At 35.4% G+C, this 27,660-nt stretch overlaps 1 protein-coding gene across 7 annotated transcripts in view; it reads left to right on the forward strand.

Annotated features, from left to right (window-relative positions):
• Positions 1-27,660, forward strand: part of MAP4K3 (mitogen-activated protein kinase kinase kinase kinase 3) — a 254,608-nt gene that overhangs the window by 171,398 nt on the left and 55,550 nt on the right. For all 7 annotated transcript variants that reach the window (XR_005058777.2, XM_037009323.2, XM_037009324.2 and 4 more), the window contains 9 exons: positions 4,176-4,231; positions 5,156-5,203; positions 9,111-9,153; positions 10,362-10,434; positions 15,244-15,375; positions 15,582-15,644; positions 15,733-15,814; positions 15,916-16,026; positions 22,166-22,244. Coding sequence is in view for 6 of the 7 variants with exons in the window: in XM_037009323.2 (XP_036865218.1) it covers positions 4,176-4,231; positions 5,156-5,203; positions 9,111-9,153; positions 10,362-10,434; positions 15,244-15,375; positions 15,582-15,644; positions 15,733-15,814; positions 15,916-16,026; positions 22,166-22,244 (687 nt within the window). In the remaining variant the exon portion in view is untranslated. The remainder of the gene's footprint in view (positions 1-4,175; positions 4,232-5,155; positions 5,204-9,110; positions 9,154-10,361; positions 10,435-15,243; positions 15,376-15,581; positions 15,645-15,732; positions 15,815-15,915; positions 16,027-22,165; positions 22,245-27,660) is intronic.

Genomic DNA, 27,660 nt, shown 5'->3' on the forward strand with positions numbered 1-27,660 from the left:
TCATTTGGGATTGTTCTTTTTTGAGATAGGTCTAAATTGCTATATACTTTCCTCTTGGAACTGCCTTTACTGAATCACACAAAACTTGGGGCATTGAACTGTTTTTTTCATTTGTGTCCATATATTGCTTGATCTGTTTTAATTTGGCCATTGATCTATTGATTATTTAGGAGATGTTGTTAAGCCTCCATGTGGGTCTTTTTGTATCCTTTACACAGTTTATTTCTAGTTTCATACCTTTGTGATCTGAGAAGTTGGTTGGTACAATTTCAGTCTTTTTGCATTTGCTGAGGTCCTTTTTGTGACCTTGTATTTGATCTATTCTGGAACATGTTCCATGTGCATGTGAGAAGAATGAATATCCTGCTGCTTTTGGGTGGAGTGTTCTGTAGATGTCTTTTAGGTCCATCTGTTCTAATGTGTTTTTCAGTGCCTCTGTCTCCTTACTTATTTCCTGTCTGGTTGATCTTGTACTTTGGAATGAGTGGTGTGTTGAAGTCTCCTAAAATGAATGCATTGTATTCTGTTAGCAGTTATTTTACATATTTGGGTGTCTAGATATTTATAATGGTTATATCCTCTTGTTCACCTGACCCCTTTATCATTATGTAATGTCCTTTTTTCCTCTTGTTACTTTCTTTGTTTTGAAGTGTATTTTATCTGATACAAGTATTGTAACTCCTGCTTTTTTCTCCCTACTGTTTACATGAAATATCTTTTTCCATCCCTTCACTTTTAGTCTGTGTATGTCTTCGAGTTTGAAGTGTACCTCTTGTAGGCAGCATATAGACAGGTCTTGTTTTTTCATCTATTATGTAACTCCATGTCTTTTGATTGGTGCATTTAGTCTATTTGCATTTAGGGTGGTTATCGATAGATATCTTATTGCCATTGCACACTTTGGATTTGCCTTACCAACAGTTCAAGGGCAGCTTCTTTATTTCCTAACAGTCTAACTTAATGCACTTATTATGCTTTTATAAACATGATCAAAAAATCCTTTTTTTTCGCCATTCTTTTTCTTCCTCTTCCACTCTTTATATGTTAGGTGTCATATTCTGTACTCTTTGTATATCCCTTGACTGACTTTTGGGTTAGCTGATTCAATTTTGCATTTGGTTAGTAATTGTCTGCTTCCTTTACTGTAGTTTTATTTTCTCTGGTCATACCTATTTAGCCTTAGGAGCACTTCCATCTAGAGCAGTCCCTTTAAAATACACTGTAGAGATAGTTTGTGGGAGGTAAATTCCCTCAACTTTTGCTTATCAGGAAATTGTTTAATCCCTCCTTCAAATTTAAATGATAATCTTGCTGCGTAAAGTATTCTTCATTAGAGGCCCTCCTGTTTCATTGCATTAAATATATCATGCCACTCCCTTCTGGCCTTAAGGTTTCTGCTGAGAAGTCTGATGATAGCCTGATGGATTTTCATTTGTAGGTGATTTTTTCTCTCTCTCTGGCTGCTTTTAATACTCTGTCCTTTTCCTTGATCTTTGCCATTTTAATTATGTTATGTCTTGGTGTTGTCTTCCTTGGGTCCCTTGTGTTGGGAGATCTGTGCACTTCCACAGCCTGAAAGACTATTTCCTTCCCCAGGTTGGGGAAGTTTTCAGCAATTATTTTTTCAAAGACACTCTCCCTTTTTCTCTCTTCTTCTGGTATCCCTGTAATGTGAATATTGTTCTGTTTGGATTGATCACACAGTTCTCTTAATATTCTTTCATATCTAGAGATCCTTTTTATCTCTTTGCCTCAGCTTCTTTGTATTCCTGTTCTATAATTTGTCTTCCATTTACCATCTCCTACCTCATCTAATCTACTTTTAAATTCCTCCATTGTGTGTTTCATTTCAGCAACTGTATTTTTCAAGGTGTCCATCTCCCTCTTGAATTCATCCCTTAGCTCTTGAATATTTTTCTATAACTACATTAGCATGCTTATGACTTTTATTTTGAATTCTTTTTAGGATGATTTGTTTTTTTCCCATTTCACTTAGCCCTCTTTCTGGTGTTTGAAGGATTTTGAACAGAACAAGTTTCTTCTGTCTTTTCATAATCCTACTGGATAATGAGAAATATTAGGTTTGTGTTGGCGGAGTCCTCTAGTGCCCAGTCGCTCTGCTCTTCAGAGCTGCTCAGCACCTGGAGTGATGGGAGTGTTTTCAGGCTAGCGGTGCCAGTGACTACCCTAAAGAGAGAGCTCTTTCCTGCTTCCCAGCCACAGTGCCTGCCTCCACTGTCAAAATCAGTGAGCCGCGCGCAGGGAGCAGCCTCTGTGTTAAGTCCTTAAGCTGCCGTAGGCCGGGCTGCCCTCCTGCTGGCCCAGAACAATGGCCACAGTTGCAGGCGAGCACTGCTGGTGCCTGCGGAGAGGACAGATCTCTTACCTGCTTACTGACCACATTGCCTGCCTCTGCTGTCAGGGCCTGTTAGCCATGTGCACAGGGAACAGACTCTGCATTAAGCCCAGTAGTTACTAGTTGCTACAGGCAGGGATGCCTTCTGGCTGGCCTGAAGTGATGGCGGGGGCAGCAGGTTTGTGCACAGGTGCCATCGGAGGAAGAAGTTGCCGGCTATGTATCTCAGTGTGGGGCCTCAGGGCTTCATTGCCAGCCAAGGGGATGGAGCACCTGAAGCTCCTGAAAGTTCCCAACCTGCTGGGCTGAGTGTGCAGGGACGATTTTGTCCACCTGTCCCTTCTCCTGAGCAGGAAGCTCTGTGTAATGCTTGTCCCTTTGCCAGCACTTGGGAAGTTTTCCAAAGCACCCTCTTTCTTTTTTCCCAGAGTAGCTGGTTGTGGGTACCTGTTCTTCACAAGAGCTGGAATCTCACCCTCCGTCTTTGCTTTTCAACCCCTGTATTCTCCAGAGCACCATGTAGTGTGGGTTTGTGCTCTTGGAGTAGATTTGCTGGGCTGGGTATTTCGCAGTTCTACTCCCTCCTCACTCTGTTTCTTTTCCTCTCGCTGGTGAACTGGGGTGGCAGGAGTGCCGGGTTCCGCCGGGTCACAACTTTGTTACTTTACTCTTTTCCATGAGATGTTCTCTCTTCCCAGATGAAGGCTGGCTGGTGTAATCTTATTTCTGGTCACTCTTTTAGGATTAGTTGTATTTGCTGTATTTTCATATTATATGTGATTTTGGGAGGAGATTTCTGCCTCACTTCTGACACTGCCATCTTTTTTCCCTTGATATTCAGACTTTTAAACCAGATTTGTCCTCAAAAGAACCTGAGTGAAATAGACTTCTTTCTTCCGTAATTGTAAAATACCACAAGTACTCCAAACTAAACATTTTTACAAAACTGTTAAGTTTGGTAGAGATGAGATCACTATCTAGTAAAAGATTCCGTCATTGGAATTTAATTCAATTTTTTGAAGAGTCTCTCCCACCTAATGTATTTCTTTATTCTGAAGTGATTTCATAGGGAAGAAGAAAACTATTTAAATGTTTTCTGTTATGGATCCATGCACAGAAATATTACTCAAATATTATATGATTAAGCTGCATAAATTGATGAGCCCATGGTAAGTGAAAAAGGCAGGTTTCAGAATTGTACATGTAATATGATTACATTCATGTTGTTGTGTGTGATACATGCATGTATAAATTGTCTCTGCTTAGAGTCATATAGTAGTTGATAGACCAAACTATTGACATTTCTTATTATTGAGTAGTAGTTTGGATAAGGAAGAGGCCTTTACTTTCCAAACTTCTCTATTGATTGAATTTTTAATAGTGAATATATATTAATTTTATAGCTATAAAAATTATAATTTTGGGGAAAATATGTCAACTTTAACTATAATACATGTTATACATCAATTTTTAAAAAGTATCAAGAAAAACCAGCTTAGCTTAAGCCTCTTAGCCATGCTTTCTTTTTTTTAATGTTTAAGAGGTAATATTGATTAATGAGGTATAAAAGTCAAAGTATAATTAATTTCAGAGACCATGTCAGTCTTTTAGTCATTCTGTAAACATTTATTTAGTAGCTTTTCCATGTCAGGTAATGTTGTAGACACTGGGGATATAACAAGCAAATCAGATTTTTAAAAATCCTGCCCTAATGGAGCTTACATGGTATATTAAGTCTGTTGCTTCGCACAACTTGTGAAACTTTGACACTGAAAAACATGCTTTGACAATTTTATTAATATTAATTTTCTTCTTACAGTAACGGGACCTCTGTCAGAACTACAAATTGCTTATGTTAGCAGAGAAACACTACAGGTAAATCCAGTCCAAGTATTATTCCTTATTAAACTGAATGTTCAATTGTGTATTACCTGTTAAGAAAGGATTAAATACTCTAGTTTGTTAAACTCTTAAATTTTATTTTTTTATTAAGGTATCATTGATATACACTCTTTTGAAGGTTTCACAAGAAAAACAATGTGGTTATTACATTCACCCTTATTATCGCGTCCCCCCCAATACCCCATTGCAGTCACTGTCAATCAGGGTAGTAAGATGCCAGAGTCCCTATTTGTCTTTTCTGAGCTACACTGTCTTCCCCATGATGCCACACACACCATGTGCACTAATCATGATACCCCACAAACCCCTTCTCCCTCCCTCCCCACCCACCTCCACCCCTCCCCTCCCTCTCCCCTTTGGTAACTGCTAGTCCCTTTTTGGATTCTGTGAGTCTGCTGCTATTTTTAAACTCTTGAATTATAATTCATTTTTTTAATTGTTTGTGTCAAATCATATTTGTAAATAAATACTTATAATGCCTCAGTGTGATAATATGACCTCCTAAAATTCATATGCTATGAGCTTATTTTATATTTTTATGTTCCTCTTAGCACCAAAGAAAGGCTTGAAAGTTAAGCATTCTTATGGGAACTGAAACCCATTCTGATACTAATTGCATATATACTTTTAAGAAGTTATTTCAAACCATTTGCAGAGTTTAGTGAAAACTATTTGTCTTGGGAAATTAGCAGTTCCAACTGCACTTTGCCTTTCTCACTTCTGTGTTTCTTCTTTTAGGCTACTTAAGTAAAACAAATTAATAATTACCACTAAACTGTCTGTAATAATAAATAAAAGCTAGAGAATACTACTCAATTGATCACTTTAAATCCCAAAGTGTGGTGTGTAGTGAAGTCTTGTTAATTTTTGTCTTTTGTGTTTTTTTTCTAATTCCAGGGACTATACTATCTTCATAGTAAAGGAAAAATGCACAGAGATATAAAGGTATACATCATATGTTTAACCTAGTGGTCCTGCTTCATTTTTAAATACTCTGATCAACTATTATGCTAAATTCTCTTGACTGTTCTATTTAATGAATTTTTTATTTGAAATAATTACTGTAATAAAACTGAGATTTTTAAGGGTTTTATTTTTTATAGCAGTTTTATTGAAATACAATTCACATACCATAAAATTCACCTTTTTTGAAGTGTACAATTTTGGATTAATGTTTTAATAACCCATTTTAGCTTATTTGTAATTATTTATTTATAAAATGTAAATTAGGTCCATACTTCCATCTAGTTACAGTTTTTAGAAAGTTTCGTGCTTTGAATATTATAGTAACCTTTGGAAATCTTAAGGAACTATCATTAATAGTGCATCAAAATGGATAAATTAAACAACATTTTCTGACGTCTTTTACTTAACTGGCAAAGAGAGACGGTGCTGGGGTTAGCTCTGGGGTAAACCAGGTGCTGTGGCAGGACTCCTGAGGTTTTCTCTGAAGAAACTGCCATCTCCCCAACTTAGATATTTTCTCCTTTCATTAATTTTTTCACCCATCTTTTTCATTCATCCTTCCTCCTGTTTCTTCTCCTCACCCCCACTTTTTTGTTGTTGTTTCTGGTATCATGTTGCTCTTTGAGTCTTTAATGAAAGCTGTGGACTCTCTCAGAAAATACCCTTAAGCGAACTCTCAGATTACCTGCTGAGATCCACTATTTTGTTATTTTTTATTAAACACTTAAAAGAGCTTTGGAGTTTAAAGGAAGAAGGTATCATAAGATGAGCAAATCAAGAAAGGTTCTATGTCACTGGCACTTAGATGATCTGGGAGAACTGATAGGTTTTTGTCAGAAATGGAGGTCAGAGTACCATTCAAGCAGAGGAAACAGTGTGAGCAAAGATACAGATGTCCAAAAGAGTGGGGTTATTTTAGGGATCATAAAAGCTGCACCATATTATTGAAGAAAAGAGAATGCATGAGTAATTGGAGATGGGTTTCACCAGGTGGTTTCATGCTCCACTTGCAAGAATTTATGTGCCAGACTTCAGAGTTTGAGCCTAATTGGGTATATTCTGACAATCACCACTATTTCTACCCTTGTCTAAGCCACTAGTCTATTATATCTCACCTGGACTTCTATAATAGCCTTCTAACTGATCTCCCTGCTCCTGTTCTTGAGTGATCCTATACTCACTTGTCCACCTTACAACCAAAATGATCTTTCGAAATCAGATTCTGCCACTCTTCTGCTTATGAACCACCACTGGACTGGCTTCCCATCATACTCAGTATAAAATCCAGATGTTTTTACCACGGCCTACAAGGTTATCCATGATCTGGCTCCTGCTTTTCTCTCTGACCTCATCTCACACTCCTCTCCATTTTACACATTCTGTTCCAGCCACACTAAACTTGCTATTTTTGGAATATATATTGAGCTTATTCTGGCCCCAAGGCTTTGTATTTGTTGTTCCCTTTTCCTGGAATGTTCTCCCAGATTTTGGAATGGCTCTGCACCCTCACTTTCTCCAGATCTCTGTTCATGTATCACTGCCTTAGAGAGGCCGTCTTTTCCTCTTTTGTCTTCAAGAGTACTTACTTCTACCTAGCTTTGAATCACTTCTTGGTTCATTGATGTGTGTGTGTGTTCATTTTTAGATTTCCTTCTTTCCTACTTGGATGTAAATTCCATGAGAACTGGAACTTATTACTACAACCCCAGAGCTTAAAATAGCTCCTGGGTGCTAGTAGTTTGTCAGGGGGAGAGGGATGGATGAATGGAAGGAAGCATCAAAGGCCATAGGTCCAGTGACATGATATAAACTGTAATTGGGAAAGTTAATCTGGAGTTGGGAAAAGAGCAAGCTCAAGACTATGATTGAAATCCATATAGCTAGGGCCTAGATCAGGTTAAAATGCCTGCTTTAGTCCCTTCTTTCTCCTTTCTCTCATTTCTTCCATTTTTTCCATAGAGCTGCCATAATGTTGGGCTGCGGTCTGCTGCTTTTTCCTCTTTTTTAGGTGAAAAAGGGTTTCCTAGTATTTTTCCCTAAGCCTTTCATGGTTGATAGCACTCTGGACTAGAGAGGCTACTTACTTTTGCTCGCTCATTTAAAAGTTGCAGGAAAGGAAAAAAAAAAGCCTGCAAGTACCTTTAGGAGACAGTATTTCTACCTCCCTCAAAAGCTTTGAGCTTATTGAAGATGGAGTAGTTATTATCACCTTCTGTGAACATAGGTCAAGAAGCAAGAGTGGCTAAAATACTACTAGGTCATTGGAATGGAAAAAACTGTTTTTTCTTTACTTGGAAGGGGAAAACCCAGATCTCTATTGTGTGTTCCTTTCCCTAAGTTACCTTTACTACTAAAGCAGAACACTTTACTTTTACACTTCTGGTCACCAGATGTGTGAAGGTTTTTTCCCCTAACAAGCAATTATCTGACAATTTAACTCTCCTACAAGTTAACTCAATTCTGACACTCTCTACCTGAAGATAGTGTTAGATCCCACAGATGGGGTCCCATAGATGGGAGCTTCCAAAGACCCCTCTTTAGGTTCATTTAATTTGCTGCAGTTGCTCACAGAACTCAGGGTAACACAAACTTATGTTTATCAGCTTATTAAAGGATATGATAAAAGATACAGATTAACATCCAGATGGAAGAGAAGCTTAGGGCAAGGTATGTGGGAAGGGGCATGGAGCTTCCATGGCCTCTCTGGATGCACCTCTCCCCTAGCACCTGCACATGTTCACCAGCCCGGAAGCTCACTAAATTCCATACTATTGGGATTTTATGGAGGCTTCTTCATATAGGCATGATTGACCATTAACTCCATTTTCAGTGCTTCTCCCTTCTTAAGAGATTGGGGGCAAAGCCAAAAATTCCAAACTTCTAATCATGGCTTAATCTTTCCAATAACCAGGTGCCATCCAGGAGCCCACCCAGAGTTGCTTCAGTTAGAGCAAAAGACACTTCTGTCACCCAGGAATTTACAAAGGTTTCAGGGGTGCTGTGTCAATAATCTGGGTGAAAGAACATTTATAGAACAAAAATGCTTTTAGTGCTCTTACCGTTTAGGAAATTGTAAGGATATCAGGAACTCTGTGCCAGAAGCCCAGAATATATATGCCAGAAGACTTATATTTTTTTTCTGTTAATTCGCAGTCCTGCAGACAGGTGACATTTTAATTCTAGAGGCCTGTGGCTATTTGTTTATCCTGAATGGTCCTAAACTGTGTTGGGCAGACACATTAGGATAGACAGCCTGATGCTCAGTAAGGTTCAGTTTTATAAACCAGCACTGGCTCAACTGATGGTGAGTTCCTAGAAAGGAAACAATCAAGTTTAAAATGTAATACAAGGTATTGAAAATGCCAGTGTAAGGGAACATTTTAGTGCAGTGATAGTGTTTGGTCAGTAAGAAAACAGTGTTGTTTCATCATAAAGGTTGATAGGAGTTTTGGGAATCTTGATATAGTTCCAGCTTTGCTCAAAAAATCCAACTCTTGCTCCTATATATGTCATATTTATTTTCACAGATATTTTTATATATGTCTGTCTTCACCCCCATTTCCAGTCCATATTTAGATGAGAACTGATGTATTACTTCCATAGTAACATTCATATTATGTCAGTAGCAGCTTTTTGCAGGGCAGAACATTTTATAAAAATAGTTGAATTCCCTAAAAAGTAGACAGCAAATTTTCCTATGAATATAATTATATAACATTTTAATTGGGCATACTTTACATTTTAAATATCTCTAGGTCTAAGGCTGCCATTTGTGATTATTTTAAATATGTATATTTAATCTATTATATATGCTGTCTGCTAAAATGTTTAAAATATTCTTAGTTCAACTTTAATGTTCCTTAACTAAAATGTTCTTACTTTGAAGGGAGCTAACATTCTGTTAACAGATAATGGTCATGTGAAATTGGGTAAGTAATTTAAATTTTGTCACTTGTGCTAATTTATTCCAAAGCATAGAAAATTTTTATTTTCCTCCATATGACTAGGTTTCCCCTCCCCTCACAGCATCTATGTGTTTTTAGGTGGAAATCTCATTGTGAAGTATATGTAACCTCTCTGTATCTGTTTCCTCTTCTAAGTGGGGGAACAGTCTGCCTTTCACATAGACAGATTTGTTGTAAAGATATAGTGAAATAATATTCTTTAGGAATTCTTTTCACCTCCCCAGGAATGTAAGGTCTAGTAAGAAATGTATATAAAATTACCTTATAACTAAAAAACAAGATAAAGCTAAAAAATAAACAATGCCAAAAATCCTACTTTACATTAACTTTTAAAATAAAATGCAGTGTTACTTACCTAAGAATGTAATTTAGGTGCCAAGTGTTGTTTTATTTCGAACTCTAAGTTTTAGTTGTCATGTTGGGATTAAAATTGAGTTCAAAACCTAAATAATAACTTGAGGAAGTTTAACACAGGAAATATGTACAATATAGTACTTTTTGAAACAAGATTATATCTATTAGGTATTAAATAAAGTATTCATTAACAAATATGAAACAGTTATTTTGAACTGGATATTACTATAAGACAAATCAAAAGTCAAAAAGTAAGACATTTGAACTCACATAACAAATCCTACATAAAAATAAATTTCCTGATAGTGATTGGTATTGGTTATTAGAATGTATTGCTAAGGTAAGATTTTGGAGAATATTCTGTTCAGTGTCTTTCCAAGCTAGGTAGATTGATTTATTGGCATATTTGATGTCACTTACCATGGGTGTGAATGGAAGTAAATGGAATATATTATTACTTAAGATCCTTTCCAGTGGTATTCCTTCAATTTCAGTTGCTAGGAATTTGAAACTGTACTATTACGTCTGGCAAGTTAGATTCTCTTTCTCATCCAAATTATTTGATCTTGACTTTTCTTGTAATTTGATTCATGCTGGGATTTCTGGGAATCTGGCTGTTATATACACTGACTTCTTTGTAATATTTTAATGCTAGCCCATTAGGGTTAAAATAAAAATTTTAGTGTGATGTTGGAGAATATCTCATATTTCTGTGAAATTAGTTTAATGAAAATAATTATTAGGAGTTTCTTCTCATGGTGCCTTGAATAATCTTACTTTCAGTTTTCTTTTCTAAATGTTTCTCATTTTTTTAATAGCTGATTTTGGAGTATCTGCACAGATAACAGCTACAATTGCCAAACGGAAGTCTTTCATTGGTACACCATATTGGTAATTGTATTTTAATTGATAATTTAACTTTTTATTTTTCTGTCATTATCGAATAAAGCATTTATAAAAATAAATAGACCAAATGGTTAAAATTTTTAGGACAATAACAGATTAAGAAGATCATTGACAGTTAAGTAATTTTGGCTTGTACACCTGTGGTACACAGCCAAAGAATATTCTACCATGTTAATTTTCATTAAGTGGAGAGGCTTTAAAGGTTGATGAGACTTTAGGGAATCTTGATACAGTTCTAGCTTTGCTGGAAAAACACAACTGTTGCTCCACTATATATCACATATTTTCACAGATATTTTTATGTATGTATGTCTTCACCCACATTTCTAGTCCATATTCTGGTTAATCTCTCAACATTACATTATCATTGTACCCCTTTGCTCAAAACTTTTTGATAGATCTTGGTTGCACACAAGATCAAATAAATATTTCTTGTCGTTTGGAGTCACCCATCATCTGGCCTCTGTCTGCCTCATTAACCTTCAGTCCTACTAGTTGCCTCCACAGGTGTTCCTTTCTAGCCAGATTTGTCTGCTGGGTACTATGTGGCCATTCTATAAAAACTATCCTATTCATTCATTTACTTAATCAGTAAATGATTTTGGCCACTATGCTGGATGTGCTACTCATCATTGTTCACGTATGTGGTGGACAGGTGTAGACTTTCTGTTCACACCATTCCTTTGAAAATAATTAGCACCGTGGAAGTCTTACCATTCCTTCATTGTAAGTGCTGCCACTCCCCTGATGCCTCCTAGTATGCAGACCTCATCAGTAGTGGGATAGCACTAATGTGGATGACTTATTTTCATATTCATGATGTGATACATACCATTTTTATAATGATTTGTCTTTTTATTGAATAGATATATATTTAAAAAGTCATACTGCTAAAAGAACTTATAAAATCTTTTCTAGTGTGTCTTCTGCCATTCCTAGCATTATCTATTATTTATAGACTGTTACAATAGGTGGAAATTTTAGCTCTTTTGTCATTCATCATCTAGTCTTATCCTTTCAAATGAACTTGCTAAGACAATTTTTATACTGTTATTATATTCACTGCCTTGAACATTTTTTCCCTATATTTAATTATTTCATTTTTAATTTTTTTAAAATTCCTGGCTGAGACTTCTATACCTTCCATATTTTGCAGTTCTCTAATATAACTTTTTAAAAATAATTTTCCACACCATAAATAAAGCCCATCAAATTATCTATCAGTTCTGATTTTTGTTTGTTTTTGCTTTGTTTTAATTTGTTTTATCCTTACAATAATCCCTCTTGGAGACCTCTTCACCCTTATTAGACTCTGAATAGTTTATTTTCCAGGTGTTTTGCACAGCTTCACCCTGAGAATTTTTCATCTTCAGCTTGGGAATTCATTTCCTGGAATCCAAGTCTTCCTCTTCCATTCACATTCCTCTCACATTTTGGTAACTTCCCAATAACTTTGAGTAAAATTTTTGAGACTGCATGTCTAGCTTCACACTTTGTTGGTAACTTGGTTGAATATCAAGTTCTGTGTTGGAATTTCTGAAGTATTGCTCTGGTTCCTCTTTTCTCTGATGCTGATTGGAAGTGTGACGCCATTATGATGTATGATCTTTGAATGCAGCTCCTTCCCCCCCCTAGAATCATTTCTTGTGGTTTGATAGTCCATGATGATGTACTCTGAATGTTTTTGTCTTTTTTTACTTTTTTCATTGTACTTGGCCTTTGTGCTTTTTAATCAAGAGATTCATGTCTTTGACTTCTGGGAAATATTCTTGTATTATTTCTTTGATAATTTCTTTGTTATTCTTTTTCCTGCTCTCTCTTTCTGAAACTCTTTAGTTATATCTGAGGCCACTTGGATTAGTCCATTAATTTTTTTAAGTTTTCTCTCACTGGAAGATTTCCTCAGCTTTTAGGAATCATCATGTCTTCCTGATGGAGGCTTCCTTCAGATGTCTGATAATACTTAACTCTGGTTCACATTGAAGGCACTAAATGCTTATTCATAGCTGTGTGTGCACAGTAGTGTGTAAACCTGGTTTCTGGTGTTCTAGAACTGAGCAAGTGAAGGAAACTGAAGAACCCATTGTTCTACACCAGAATTCTACTCTCTCCAAGTCCTCCTCGCCTTTATTCATGGTATCTGTGAATCTGAAGCCTCTCTCATTCAGATTTTCATGGTTTTTCTCCAGTAGGAATGGGGAAGGAGTAACTGCTGAGCCTTAATGGATGAGAGGAGGAATCAGGGGGACTAACTGTTCATTTAGACATGACACTTTCAAATACACCTGTTTTCAGCCCCAACTTCAACCCTACTTTGTTGAAAGTTTTTAACCCTAACTTGTCAGCTTTTCTGGGATTCTTAGGAGCTGAGAACCAGCTAGCTGGAATCTGGCCACCAGTAAAGTAATAAGTGACATACCCTAAAACTCATTTTTCTTTCTAGGGTTCTAGACTTGCTCATTGTTCTTCTCCTCTGCGGGCACTTAGGTTTTTCCTTCCTCCTGTAAGCCATATCATTTACTGTTCTTCTATATTCAGTCCTAATATGTTTCATGGACTTTTCAAAGATGGCATGTTTATATTTCCTTTCTTTTTGTTCACCTTATTGTTTGGGGTTGATTTCTGAGGAATAAAGTCTTGAAGAGCTGTTGTTATTTTTAGGTGCTATGTCCTCAGTCTGATTCTAAACACCTGGAGGAATTCTCTTATTCCATGTCCAGAATCTAGCATGATTTTTATACATATTTGGTAAATGTAAGTTGATGATAACTAATCTCCAACTCCAGCTTCAGAGATTAAAGACTAAAGTCATTCCTCTCTATAATAGAGTAGAAAATATCTTGGGAACATGTGAAATTGTGAAATAGGTAAAGTAAATTTTTAGAACACTCCTACTCTTCATCTTTCTTTCTAGTATCATGTCTTCCCCACCTAAACTCTAGGGATGTAGAATAGAATGGAATCTCTCTCATTCAAAGTGACTAAGGTTGGCATTTTTTCAGTTAATCAAAAAGTCTGCTGAATTGGCATATCTCAAAGTTAATACATATGTACCTCAAACGTTGTATTTCAATTTAGATGTGTGTGTACATTTTTTGCCAATCTTTTTATATAGGACCAAGGCCTTTTCTTTGAATCGGTCACTAATTAATGTTCTAAATAATATAAACTATACCCATAATGTATTAAGTACATTTCCCAGTTTGTGTTTCTCTAAAGTGCAGTGAGAACTTAGACATACAAACTTTGTGTGACTTGTGTGCTGTGTGGTGAGAAATACCACCATAATCAATATAAAAGATTGGTTTCCAGTACCCAAAGAAGTTTAGTTTTGCCCCATTTTTGTAAATACTCTCCCCGCATCTACAGCCTCTGGAAACACCTGATCTGATTTCTGTCTCTACAGTTTTGCCTTTACCCTGAATGTCTTATTTGTGGAATTACACAGTCTGTAGCCTTTCTAGTCTTTACAGTTGTCATGTTCTTAACTAATTGTAGGTTTTGGTTTTGTCTTTAGAAACTTTAACAAGTTTCTTTAAAGCATTCACTTAAATTTTTGTAACAATTTACTCTTTTTCATAATCAGTTTTCATAATATTTAACTAAATTGTGTGTAATAACTATAATGAATAAGCAGGTTTAAAAATGAACTCACTTGACTGTGGTAAACAAAAATTTAACTGGCAGAAGTAGAAGTGCACTAGTTGGAATCTTTCAGATTTTTATAGAAGAGTGGAGAACATCCACTAACATGGTGAGCCTAGTTAAGAGCATATCAATTGTATGCACTTCCTGGGCATTTCTGCTAGGGCATTTCCATCAAGTAGCTAGAATCTAGCCATCAATAAAGTAATAGCTGGCATAGTGGAAAATGCACTTTTCATATGATAAGTTGAATATTCATAAGCTTTAAGATTAAAAAGAATTTAAGACCAAGTGTTTGAAAGTTCAGGGAAATTTTTTTTTGTAACTTCACTGACTGACTTGATTTTCCTAAAATACCAAGAAAACAAATGTATTTTTGTAACCCTACTTTAAATTGTTCTTTTGATATCTAAGAGTTGAGATGCTTATCTTAATTAGTTATTTTCAAAACTATCACTTAGAATTTTAAAAATGTTATATTTGAAAATTAATATAATCAATTAAATCAGTCAAATAAATTTATAGAGGTATAATTAGAATAAAACTATATCAAATATAAAAGGAACAAAAAATAATGAATTTGGGTAACCTTCTTCTGAATACATTTTTAAAACGCAGCCACTCATTTTTATAATTCTTTTCACCACTACAATAAAACTGGAAAAATGTCACTAAGTAAATGTGAGCTTAGTACTAAATGAAGATTATTAGTACCCCAATAAATAGTTTTGATCAAGTGAAAACAGGAGTCAAATTGCAGTTACTGGCATAAGCAGGTAGAGCTAAAAATTGTAAATTATTTATTGCAAGATGTTATTTCTCTCTAAAATTTTGCATGTACAGAAGATTGGGATGTGGACAAATATAGGATGTGTTGCTCTCTTACAATTGTGAATTTTTATAAACCTTTATAATAAGTAGTATAATGAAGTAACAAAGGACTTAACCAGTAGGGGCTTGGGCTGGAGGGTCTTAGATGTCTTGATCTTGAGAGAGATGGGCATTTAAAGTGCTAAGTACTTACTTTTCAGTTATCAAAGCCTAAATATAGGCTTCAACTTGAATGTTAATAGCTCCACGTCCTTCTGGTGGGAATGGGAAGGAAAATAAAATAAACAGAAGGGATTTTTTCTGGAATATTTCTTACAGGATGGCTCCAGAAGTTGCAGCCGTTGAGAGGAAGGGCGGATACAATCAGCTGTGTGATCTCTGGGCAGTGGGAATCACTGCCATAGAACTTGCTGAGCTTCAGCCTCCTATGTTTGACTTACACCCAATGAGGTCAGTATATCACGGTTGCAAAATCCTATGTTTAAATTAAGGGGTTTTTTTGCCCCCCCCACCCAATATTATTTATTATACCATGAGCAAACAATATTCTTAGTCTTGCTTTATATTACGTGGGAATAATAGTAATAGAATTTATATTATATATTAAAATATAAAATCTTAAAGTGCTATATAATGATTTATTGTTGATTTTTCAGAGCATTATTTCTAATGACAAAAAGCAATTTTCAGCCTCCTAAACTTAAAGATAAAATGAAGTGGTAAGTATTTTTTTTTGTCTTTCTTACTCTCATAGGCATGAGCAAAAAGAGAATTGAAATTTTAAGTCTAATTTTTAAAATTTCTTAGGTCTAATAGTTTTCATCATTTTGTGAAAATGGCACTTACCAAAAATCCAAAAAAAAGGCCTACTGCTGAAAAGTTACTACAGGTATTATTTTCCCCCTGAAATATGTCCCTTTTTCAAAGATAAAATGTCATTCAATCAAATTTCAAGTAAGTGTTCTGTACTACATTATTTTATCTTTCTAGCACCCGTTTGTCACACAGCCCTTGACACGGTCTTTGGCAATTGAACTGTTGGATAAAGTGAATAATCCAGATCATTCCACCTACCATGATTTTGATGACGATGATCCTGAGGTAGGAACTGTTTTTACCAACTAGTATATATGTGTGTGTGTAATATATATACATATCTCAAACAGTTTTTAAAATTCTAGGTCTGTTTAAAACTACTTTAAATAAAAGCTTGAAGGAACAATGAATTCCTTGACTTTGTCATAAGAAGTCATGTGCTAGATTTTTCTTATTGATCACTTATAGATGACTGTTTTCTGAAAATGGCAAATGCAGAATCATCTAATCACTTATTAAAATACTGTACTTATTTTGAAGTAGTTATTTAGATGAAGTTGCCAAATAAATGATTCACTATAAAAGAGAATGCAAATGTAAACAAGATGTTAAAATATACTCAAAATTTCTATTCAGTTTTCTTCTCAAAAAGAATTCTTATACAATATTTCATAAATTATTAGTGGCTAGTAGAATTATAGGATTGACTTTGTTGGTAATTAAAACCCAAATTATCCATTTATGAAAATGTTTAAAAATGAACCTTATAGTTGTTAGAGAATAAAATAACTCAGTATGGTAGAAGCATTCATATTAATGAAAGCCTCACTTCTCTGACATATTTATCATTCCTAGTTCAGCCAATAATTGTGGCACCTATGGTAAACTCAGTGTATGTGAGATGGCAGAATTCTGTTACTGGATTTGTAACTGAGTTGGTTAGCTGTTAAACTTGACTATCTTTATGAAAGGTACATAAAATGGTATAAATTTCATTGATGAGACTGAAGGAATGAATGATAGCTCTCACTGTTGAGAATGATGGTCGCAGATGTCTTAAGTCAGAGAGAACCCATCTATCAGTTCACCATTGTTCTAGCTTGCCATCATCATACTGCTGTAATGAAATAAGATATCTGCCCTTTCATTAAAAGCCTGCAAAGGAGTTTGGAAACATATAACTTAAAAAATGTACTATTGACCTTAAAATTATACCAGGGAGAAAATTGTTTTTTGTTGTTTTGCTTAATTTTGTTTTTTAAAACTTAGGTTTATAAACTCTTCTACCATATTTCAACATACAGGCAGTCCTCAATTTGCATTGTAGTGTGGAACCATTAAAATGAACATGTAAGCTGAAACCCTGCAAAGCAATCTTGGTAATCAGTGGAGAAAATTATAATTGTTCTGTGACCTTAAAAAATTTTTGTCAGAACATTAAAAACTCTCTGTTAGTTTTAAATCTAAAGGCAAGTTTTAAAAAATTGTAAACTAATAGAACCAGTGAGGATTGATGTGTTTCATTTCTTTGTAAAAAAATGTTTATGTAGATGGTTTAATTATCATGTAGTTTACATATTGAGTAGATTGCACAGTGCTTGCCTTCTTGTCATATAATTTCATGACAGAGTGAGTATCTTTTGTATGCCTTGGTGAATGACATATTCCTTTCTTAGTCTGGATCAGCTTTCAACATTTTGTCCTTTGAACTTTCAGTGCATGAAATACTTCAGCATTCCTGTGATGTGAAATTTTTTGCTGGTGTCACTTCTTCTGGGGCATCTTCATCCTTTTATCACAACTGCTTTCTTCCTTTTATGTCAATAAGCGCACCTTCACTGAGTTCCCATGGCTGTACATCTCCAGTCTCTCGAACAGTGGCAGTGTCCACATTCTCACAGTCAGCTCTTTTCTTCTGTAATTCCATTTATGTTTCAGATTTCATTTCCAACATTATTCAGGGTTATCACTTCCTATTTCTTGGCAGCATTTTTATCTTTGTTGGCTAAATCCCTCTTTCAGGTAAAAAATGTCCCATGAGTGTGTTATCACTGGTAGACAGAGAGGCAGCACAGCTACACACTTTGCTGTCTGTGCATTAACTGATTAACAGTGCTCAGTGACCAGTCACAGACAGACTTTGAAAGAAGTGATGTGATTTGTCACAGTTCATGACATGGATCTGTTATTCACATAGTGATTATGGACAGAAGAGTTAACAGTAAAGTCTGTAGTTCATATAATTACAATTAATATGCTGAATGTTAAGATATTAATATACTGAATATTCTACAGTTAACATTATACAATATACAATAAACATGCTGGTGACTGAAATTTGAATCATGTTATAGGGGACTGATGTAATTTAACTAAATCATGAGGAGAAAATTGTAAGCCAAGTACAGAAGCAATCTGAGATAAAGATTCTTCTGAACTTTCTCATGTAACAGAGTGAGAAATTCATCATTTTTATCAAGACCATGTTGTTGGTATTGTAATTGTTGAAGGGGGTACTGTTCTTCTCACCATAGTTTAAGATGTAACTTTTCCCAAAGAAATTCATGGCCATATTATTTGCAAATGATTTGAAGTTATAATTGCTGAGTCTTTGTTGTCACTCAAATTTTGAATTATCTTACTAGCATTCCATCACTTTACTGTGACAGGTCTCATATTGTATTGAAGCTGAATACTCTTGAAAATATTGAGCACATCTGCTAGTTATACTTTAGCTTTTAATATTTGTTATACATCATACACTGTGAAAGATAGTTTGACTTTACTAAGGTAGTTTCTATTTTAGAAGTACTACACATTGAAATAATTGTGATTCTGATACAGTTACCTTCTATGTGTTAACCCATTTACTATGTGTAGCATTATAAGATTTAATAATTTTATAGTTATACTACTTAAGCTGGGAAAGTAAAACTATTCTCAAAATCATAGGCTTCATCCATATTCACTGATAACAGCAATCCATGTGACTGACCGAAAACGATACCTGTTTTTTTGCTTGCTTGCTTGTTTTCTAGTTTGTGATCAAAAGTCTGGGGTTTTTTCTCAGCAATGCAGCTAACTAGCTGAATGCCCTGTCACTTAATTTTGATTCTTGGTGTCCTCATTTATAAAATGAAGAATAATACTTGTTCCCCAAGTTTATTTCAAGGACAAAATGAGCTAAGGTATATGAAAGATTTTATAAATTACAAATCAGTAAGTATATGTACAGTTTAAATAATTTGAAGTTACTTGTGCTACTGTTTTACTACCATCAGTATTTTAATATTTGGTTGTCTTAGATTCATATGCCCTTTATTACCTGAGATGTGCCTACACTGAAAATAGCTAGCTTGGCTCCTGTTCATCTTCCTTATTGAATCTAAGACTTGGAGCTGAAATGTTTATGAACCACAAAGATAGGTCTAAGAGTGTATCTTCTTCAAAGGTAGCATTTCACACACAGAAAAGAAGCCTGTTTGGTACATGAAATAGATGTTGGCATTACCTCTTAAGGTGAGACCTTAGAGTGTACAGGAAGGACTTGGAGAAGCTTTTCAAATAGGGCCTCTTTTACTCCATAAGTTTGGAGGAATGTCCAGGAATTAGCAGTAAGAAGAACTCATCCCCACTCCATACACCTCCCAGGAGATCTCTCTCTGAAAGTGGCAATACATATAGAGAGATTTTTTTTTGGTATCATTAATCTACAATTACATGAAGAACATTATGTCCCCTTCACCAGGTCCCCCCCACATACCCCATTAGTCACTGTCCATCAGCGTAGTAAGATGCTGTAAAATCACTACTTCTCTTCTCTGTGTTGCACAGCCCTCCCTGTGCCCCCCACACACACATTATACATGCTAATCGTAAGGCCCCCTTTCTTCTTCCCCTGCTTCTCCCTCCCTTCCCACCCATCCTCCTGAGTCCCTTTCCCTTTGGTAACTGTTAGTCCTTTCTTGGGTTCTGTGATTCTGCTGCTGTTTTGTTCCTTCAGTTTTTCCTTTGTTCTTATATTCTACATATGAGTGAAATCATTTGGTACCTGTCTTTCTCCGCCTGGCTTATTTCACTGAGCATAATGCCCTCTAGCTCCATCCATGTTGCTGCAAGTGGTAAGATTTGTTTTCTTCTTATGGCTGAATATTCCATTGTGTATATGTACCACATCATCTTTATCCATTCATCTGCTGATGGACACTTTGGTTGCTTTCATTTCTTGGCTATTGTAAATAGTGCTGTGATAAACATAGGGGTGCATCTGTCCTTTTCAAATTGGGCTGCTGCATTCTTAGGGTAAATTCCTAGAAGTGGGATTTCTGGGTCAAATGGTGTTTCTATTTTGAGCTTTTTGAGGAACCTCCATACTGCTTTCCACAACAGTTGAACTAATTGACATTCCCACCAGCAGTGTAGGAAGGTTCCCCTTGCTCCACAACCTCGCCAACATTTGTTGTTGTTTGTCTTTTGGATGGTGGTGATCCTTACTGCTGTGAGGTGATATCTCATTGTGGTTTTAATTTGCATTTCTCTGATGACTAGCGATGTGGAGCATCTTTTCATGTGCCTGTTGGCCATCTGAATTTCTTCTTTGGAGAACTGTCTATTCAGCTCCTCTGCCCATTTTTTAATTGGATTGTTCACTTTTTGTTTGTTGAGGTGTGTGGGCTCTTTATATATTTTGGATGTCAACCCTTTATCGGATCTGTCATTTATGAATATATTCTCCCATACTGTAGGATACTTTTTTGTTCTATTCATGGTCTCCTTTGCTGTACAGAAGCTTTTCAGCTTGATACAGTCCCACTTGTTCATTTTTGCTTTTGTTTCCCTTGCCTGGGTAGATATGTTCATGAAGAAGTCGCTCATGTTTATGTCCAAGAGAATTTTGCCTATGTTTTTTTCTAAGAGTTTTATGGTTTCATGGCTTACATTCAGGTCTTTGATCCATTTTGAATTTACTTTTGTGTATGGGGTTAGACAATGATCCAGTTTCATTCTCTTACATGTAGTTGTCCAGTTTTGCCAACACCAACTGTTGAAGAGGCTGTCATTTCCCCGTTGTATGTCCGTGGCTCCTTTATCATATATTAATTGACCATATATGTTTGGGTTAATGTCTGGAGACTCTATTCTGTTCCACTGGTCTGTGACTGTTCTTGTGCCAGTACCAAATTATCTTGATTGCTGTAGCTTTGTAGTAGAGCTTGAAGTTGGGGAGCGAGATCCCTCCCACTTTATTCTTTCTCAGGTTTGCTTTGGCTATTTGGTGTCTTTGGTGTTTCCATATGAATTTTTGAACTATTTGTTCCAGTTCGTTGAAGAATGCTGTTGGTAATTTGATAGGGATTGCATTAAATCTGTAGATTGCTTTGGGCAGGATGGCCATTTTGACAATATTAATTCTTCCTATCCATGTAGAGAGATTTTAATAAAGTAAAAAGAAAGAAAATAGAGGGCTGTCCTAAAGAAAAGAAAAAACATAAAAGGGGAGAAATTTGTGTTTACTAAGTAAAAGGACCATAAATCATTAATGCCTTTAGTATCATTTATCTCATCCATTCTGATATAAGAAGTTGAGGCAGGTTTTTATTTTTAATTACAGTTTTCTGCAACAGGAAAAGTTAGTTAGAGCTTTTGAACAGCTAATAAATTATTGAAGTATTCGATTTTGAGAATTTATATTCAAATCAGAGAACATTTATTGGGAACCTGCTATAGATAAAGTACAGACCATTCCTGCCCTACAATGATTCAACCTAGGATTTTTCAACTAAATGACAAGAAAGCTATCTGCAATCAGTAGAAACCATACTTGGAATTTTGAGTTTTGGTATTTTTCCCAGGCTAATGATATGCAGTAAGATGCTCTCTGGTGATGCTGGGCAACAGCTTCAGTGAGCCACAGCTTGCAGCCAGCCAGGCATTCACGAGGGTAAACAACAAATACACTTACTGTCCTTCTGTACCTACACTGACATCCTGTTTCTCACTTTCAATACAGTATTCAATAAATTACATGCTATATCCAACACTTCATTATAAAATAGGCTTTATGTTCGATGATTTTGCCCAACATAGGCTAATATAAGTGTTCTGAGTACATTTAAGGCAGGCTAGGCTAAGCTGCTAAGTGCGGTAGGTTAGGTGTACTAAACGCATTTTCAGCTTAACGATGGATTGATCAGGCTGTATCCCTATCACAAGTCCAGGAAGATCTGTTTATTCCTAATCTTGAAAAGCTCCCATTTGTGGTTACCTTTTGTTTGTTTGTTTTTTAATATTCACAAAGTTTTTGTTTTGTTCCCATTATATTACATTTAAAATTAAATATTTCTTTCATATTTGGGTAATTTTGTGGATCAGGCAGTGACTTGATTACCAAATACAACATGTTGTTGATTTTGTTCTTTCTTAGCCTCTTGTTGCCGTACCACATAGAATTCACTCAACCAGTAGAAATGTAAGAGAGGAAAAAACACGCTCTGAGATAAACTGTAAGTATATACTATACACAGTTGGTAAATTGACAGTGAAAAATGAGATTTCAAGTTGTAATTTAGTTATAATTATTTTGCTTCATTTTCTTCTAGTTTTTCTTACTAACCCCTTTTAAAGATAGATTTAATTAAGGCTGTAAGAATTCATTTTATTTCTGGGGAGTGTGTTTATGTTGTTATTATTTGGGAGGAGGAATAAATTCCTAGAATAGGCAGGATAGAAATAAGGCCATGCTTCTTAAGCTTATGTGTATGCACAATTCACCCAGGGAGCTTGTTAAAATGTAGTGTTTGATTCAGTAGATCTGGGGTGGGACCTGAGGATCTTAATTTCTAACAAGCTCTCAGGTTATGGAAATGCTGATGGTTCAAGGGCTACACTTTGAGTAGCAAGGAGAGGTAGAGGTCTTGTGCACTGGCTTAACATCTGAGTAACCTGAGAATCCTTTAAGAGGTTTTAAGGCCCCACTTTTCCACAGGGCCTGACTCAGTAGGTCATGCATCAACCCATGAATCTAAGTCTACCTTTTGAAGTAACTCTCCAGGTGATTTTTACAGACAACCAAGTTATTGGCTCACTGAGACAGACCATTCATTCACATGGAATCCAGAATTGTCAACTCTTCAGTGATAAACTCTGCCAACAGGAATCTCTGGAAAAATAGTGCCCTACTGAGTTAAAGATTAATCCTGAGGAACCTGAAATCCAAAATGACTTTAGTGAAATTAGGCAATATGACTTAAGATAACTACTATAAAGAAACTTTTCATAATTTTTGGCTAGATAATAATAATACATTTAATACTTTAAAATGAATCTACCTCTTCATCTCAAGAGCTAACATGTAATGTAAGTAAAGGTAGGCACTGTCACCGTTTAATAGAAAACAAAAAAGAAATGCTGGGGTGAAAAGATTTACCTGTGGAGTGAGTCATACACTGAGTTAACAAGCCCTAGATCTCTCAGCTTCCACCCCAGTGTGGTCTTTCACACACACTATTCCATTTCAGAAGCCACCTCAGCACACTTGTGTGGCCTTCACACTGAAGTCCTTTGTGAACTTTCCTTGGAAGTTTTGGCTGGACCATACACTGTATGTTAAGTTATTGGGCAAAGTTTTGTGTTGGTGCTACCTGGAAATGCTCTTAAAAGGAGGAAACTCTTCGAAGAAAGCACAATGCATTATATAAAAATCCCAAGACTGGGATTTAATACTTTGTTTGCCAACAGTTAGTTGTGTGACCATATAAAATTACTTTAATGCTTAGTCTGAAATGATGATTTAAATTTGTAATTTTCCCCCAAAAGTATTTTTCTGAAAATGACAATCTTAGTAAGTGAGCATTTCCCATTATTTCTTTAGATAATACAAAAGGTGTTTTGTCATTTCTTTAATAATACAAAAGCTATTAGAGATGTCTTTGTGATTTAGAAAACTTTATGTGTTCAGTATATTGAAAATGAATTTTAAAAACTTTCTATCTTGTTACCCAGTTCTTTTAAAAAGTTACATTGGCAGGTCCTTTACTGCAAAGTGCAGTCATTTCTGGATCATTCTTTACTAGTTTATATCAGTGATACTCAACTCCTAACTCATATGCATGTATTTGCTACTTGAAACTAGATGCCTATACCCCAGTTGTTCTGAGATTGTTATGCCCTCCTTTTTTTGAGAGCAGGTGATGCATGGTGGACATCCTCTCTCCTCCCCCATTTGCTGGTAGAAAGGGCGCGTATCCCTCAAGTAATTTTGATGTAGCAGCAAGATTAAAGCCACCACTTTTAATAACTTGTCAGTTTGATATTTGAGGTTTTTTAATCTTATGCAGAATTCTAATACTTGTTTTCTTAGGGTGTTTTATGATTTTTTGTGAGATGTGATAGAATAAACAGTAATGTTATTGACTGTAAAGTGACATGCTTTGGAAAAATAATGTACTTCAATGATTGCATATATTTGTTCTTCTCAGTAATGTTGTATGTTTACAGTTATGTGGCATCTCTCATGTAACTAAGGTTTTTTCTCTTTATTAAACTAAATGGCGATTACACGACATATATATAAACTGACTGACTCATTTGCAGAAAGTGTTCGTTCTTTCTTTTTTAGAAAGGCCCCTATACCATAGTAGGATCAGTTTTGACTCATAATGGCTAATGAAAGATCAGCAGGTGGTAATGTTGAATATGTCTCAAAGAAGCTAAAAAGGATTTTTCATCTGCATATTAAAATGTAAATTTATGGTGTGGCTTTGACATTAAAATATAAATTTATGATGTGGGCTATGTCAAGACCACACCATAAGGAGATGTTAGAGGAAATAGATCAAGACCAATAGATAATTACATATAAGCAGTTTTGACATTATTAAGAACATCGTAAATAGCACTAAAGCCTGGGATGGTTGACCAAGAATTATTTAAAAGTAGCTGAAACATCCTGTGGCAGAAGCTTGTCATAACCTTAGGGAATTTGGAGAGAACAAAAGAGTAATACCAGTATAAGATGTGACAAATGATTACCCATAGGGACTTTGTTATATGGCCTCTCCTTTCAGGGAATACATTCCCACAGAATACGGAGTATACAGAGTAGTACTCCAGTTGTTGAATACCTACTACGGTTAAGGTTCTGTTCTTGTTATAAAAGTTAGTCTAAGACAACATCCTGCCCCCACTGCACACAGTGATTATACAGTCAGGTCGAAGAAACAGGCATATTCACATGTGATGATTACACAACATAGATACATAAAACTGTAACTTTACAGATTTCATTTTGCTATTTGGATAAGTGTAGATGAGAGCCACTCAGACTTCTGTCAAGGTCATGTATATATTAGTTTTATTACCTTACTAAAAGTTATTTTGTGATCTTTGATTTTTGATCGTATATGAATAGGTATGAGTAACCCACTATTAAGCGTCAACTTATCTTTAAATGCTAAAATTTGATATCTAGTCCATAACAGCTATAAAGCATATACACACTCCCAATTAGAAATCTTATAGGACTATCATTTTCAGATTTTTTTTACTTGTGCCTCCTATTGCTAAATATTCAGATCTCATAGTCTACTTTAATTGGTATTAACATTCACAATAAATCATATATACCAAGCTGAAATCAAAATAATTATAATAGTGATTATAGTTTGAAATCTGTCATTTCCCTACCTTGATTAAGAATTGCTGTTTTGAGCTCACATCATACTTAATGGTGAAAAGCTGAAAGCTTTTCCTCTACAGTCAGGAATAAGACAAGGATGTCCACTCTCACTACTTTTATTCAACATAGTACCGGAGGTCTTAGCCATGGCAGTCAGACAAGACAAAGAGATAAAAGGCATCCGAATTGGTAAAGAAGAAGTTAAACTGTCACTCTTTGCTGAAGACATGATTTTATACATAGAAAACTCTGAAGACTCCACCAAAGAAAACCATTAGAACTAGTAACTGGATCCAGCAAAGTTGCAGGATATAAAATTAATACACAGAAATCTGTCACATTCCTACATCCTAACTACAAACTAGCAGAAACAAATCAGGAAAACAGTTCCCATTTACAGTCACATCAAAAACAATAAAATACCTAAAAGTAAACCTGACCAAGGAGGTGAAGACCTGTACTCTGAAAACTATAAGATACTCATGGAAGAAATTAAAGATACAAATAAATGGAAGTCTATCCCTTGCTCATGGATAGGAAGAATTAATATTGTCAAAATGGCCATCCTACCCCAAAATTACAGATTCAGTGCAATCTCTGTCAAAATACCAACAGAATTTTTCAATGAACAAGAACAAATAGTTCTAAAATTCATATGGAACCACAAAAGATCCTGAATAGCGAAAGCAATCCTAAGAAAGAACAACAAAGCTGGTGGTATTATGCTCCCTGATTTCAAGCTATACTACAAAGCCACAGTAATCAAAACAATATGGTCCTGGCATAAGAACAGACCTATAGATCAATGGAACAGAATAGAGAGCCCAGATATAAACCTACTTGTATATGCTCAGTTAATATATATGATAAAGGAGCCATGAATTCACAGTGGGGAAATGACAGTCTGTTCAACAACTGGTGTTGGGAAAACTGGACAGCTACATGCAAGAGAATGAAACTGTATTACTGCCTAATTCCCTACACAAAAGTAAACTCGAAATGGATCAAAGACCTGAATGTAAGATACGAAACCATAAAACTCTTAGAAGAAAACACAGGCAAGAATCTCTTGAATTTAAGCATGAGCAATTTTTTCCTGGACTCATCTCCTTGGACAAGGGAAAAAGAATAAAAAATGAATAAGTGGGACTACATTAAACTAAAAAGCTTTTGTACAAGAAAGGACACCATCAGCAGAACAAAAAGCAGCCTATGGTATAGAAGAATATATTTGTACACAATTAATCTGATAGGGGGTTAACATCCAAAATATATAAAGAACTCATATGCCCCAACACCAAAAACAAAATGATTGAAAAATGGGCAAATTAAAACCACAACACCTACATTATTGGTGTGAATGTAAATTGGTACAGCTGCTGTGGAAAGCAGTATGGAGGTTCCTCACAAAACTAAAAATAGAAATACCATTCAACCCAGCAACTACTCTCCTAGGAATTTACCTGAAGGAAACAAAATCCCTAATTCAAAAAGATATATGCATGCCTGTATTTATTGCCATATAATTTAAAGTAGCCAGAATACAATAGCAATGTAAGTGTCCATCAGTAGATGAATGGATAAAGAAGAGATGGTACATATACCAATGGAATATTATTCAGCCAATAAAAAAAAGAAATCCTGCCTTTTACAACAACATGGATGGACCACAGGGTATTATGCTCAGTGAAATAAGCCAGCCAGACAAAGAAAAATATCATATGATTTCACTTATTTGTGGAACCTAGAAACAAAACATCAGTAGACTTAAAAACACTGAGAAGTGATTAGTGGTTACCATGGCAGAAGGGTTGGGGGGGTGGGAAGGAAGGGTGGGGGAATTTGGGGCACAAAAATTATCAATCATAATATAAGTTGCTCAAGGGGTAGTAATACAGCCCAGAGAATATATATAATTCAGTGAGTCTGTAACATCTTTCTATGTTAACAGACAGTAACTGCACTAGTCGGGGTGAGGATTTAATAATATGGATAACACTGTGTTATATATTCGAAACCAATATAAGATTATATATCAATGATACTTAAAAAAAATTAAAGAAAAAGAATTGCTGTTTTGGCTGAAGCTTTTACTAGTTGAACTGTAATACATTTGTGACTTCCTATCTTCTTTTTAATGTTTTATATTTGTACCTCTGCTTTTCTCAAGTGGTCTTGAATGCTGTACCCACATCATAAAAGCAAATGATGAGATATAAAAATTAAAGGAAAAGGTAGTGAAA

The sequence above is a fragment of the Manis javanica genome, chromosome 1 (genome assembly GCF_040802235.1).
Source record: "Manis javanica isolate MJ-LG chromosome 1, MJ_LKY, whole genome shotgun sequence".
NCBI classification, from domain to species: domain Eukaryota; kingdom Metazoa; phylum Chordata; class Mammalia; order Pholidota; family Manidae; genus Manis; species Manis javanica.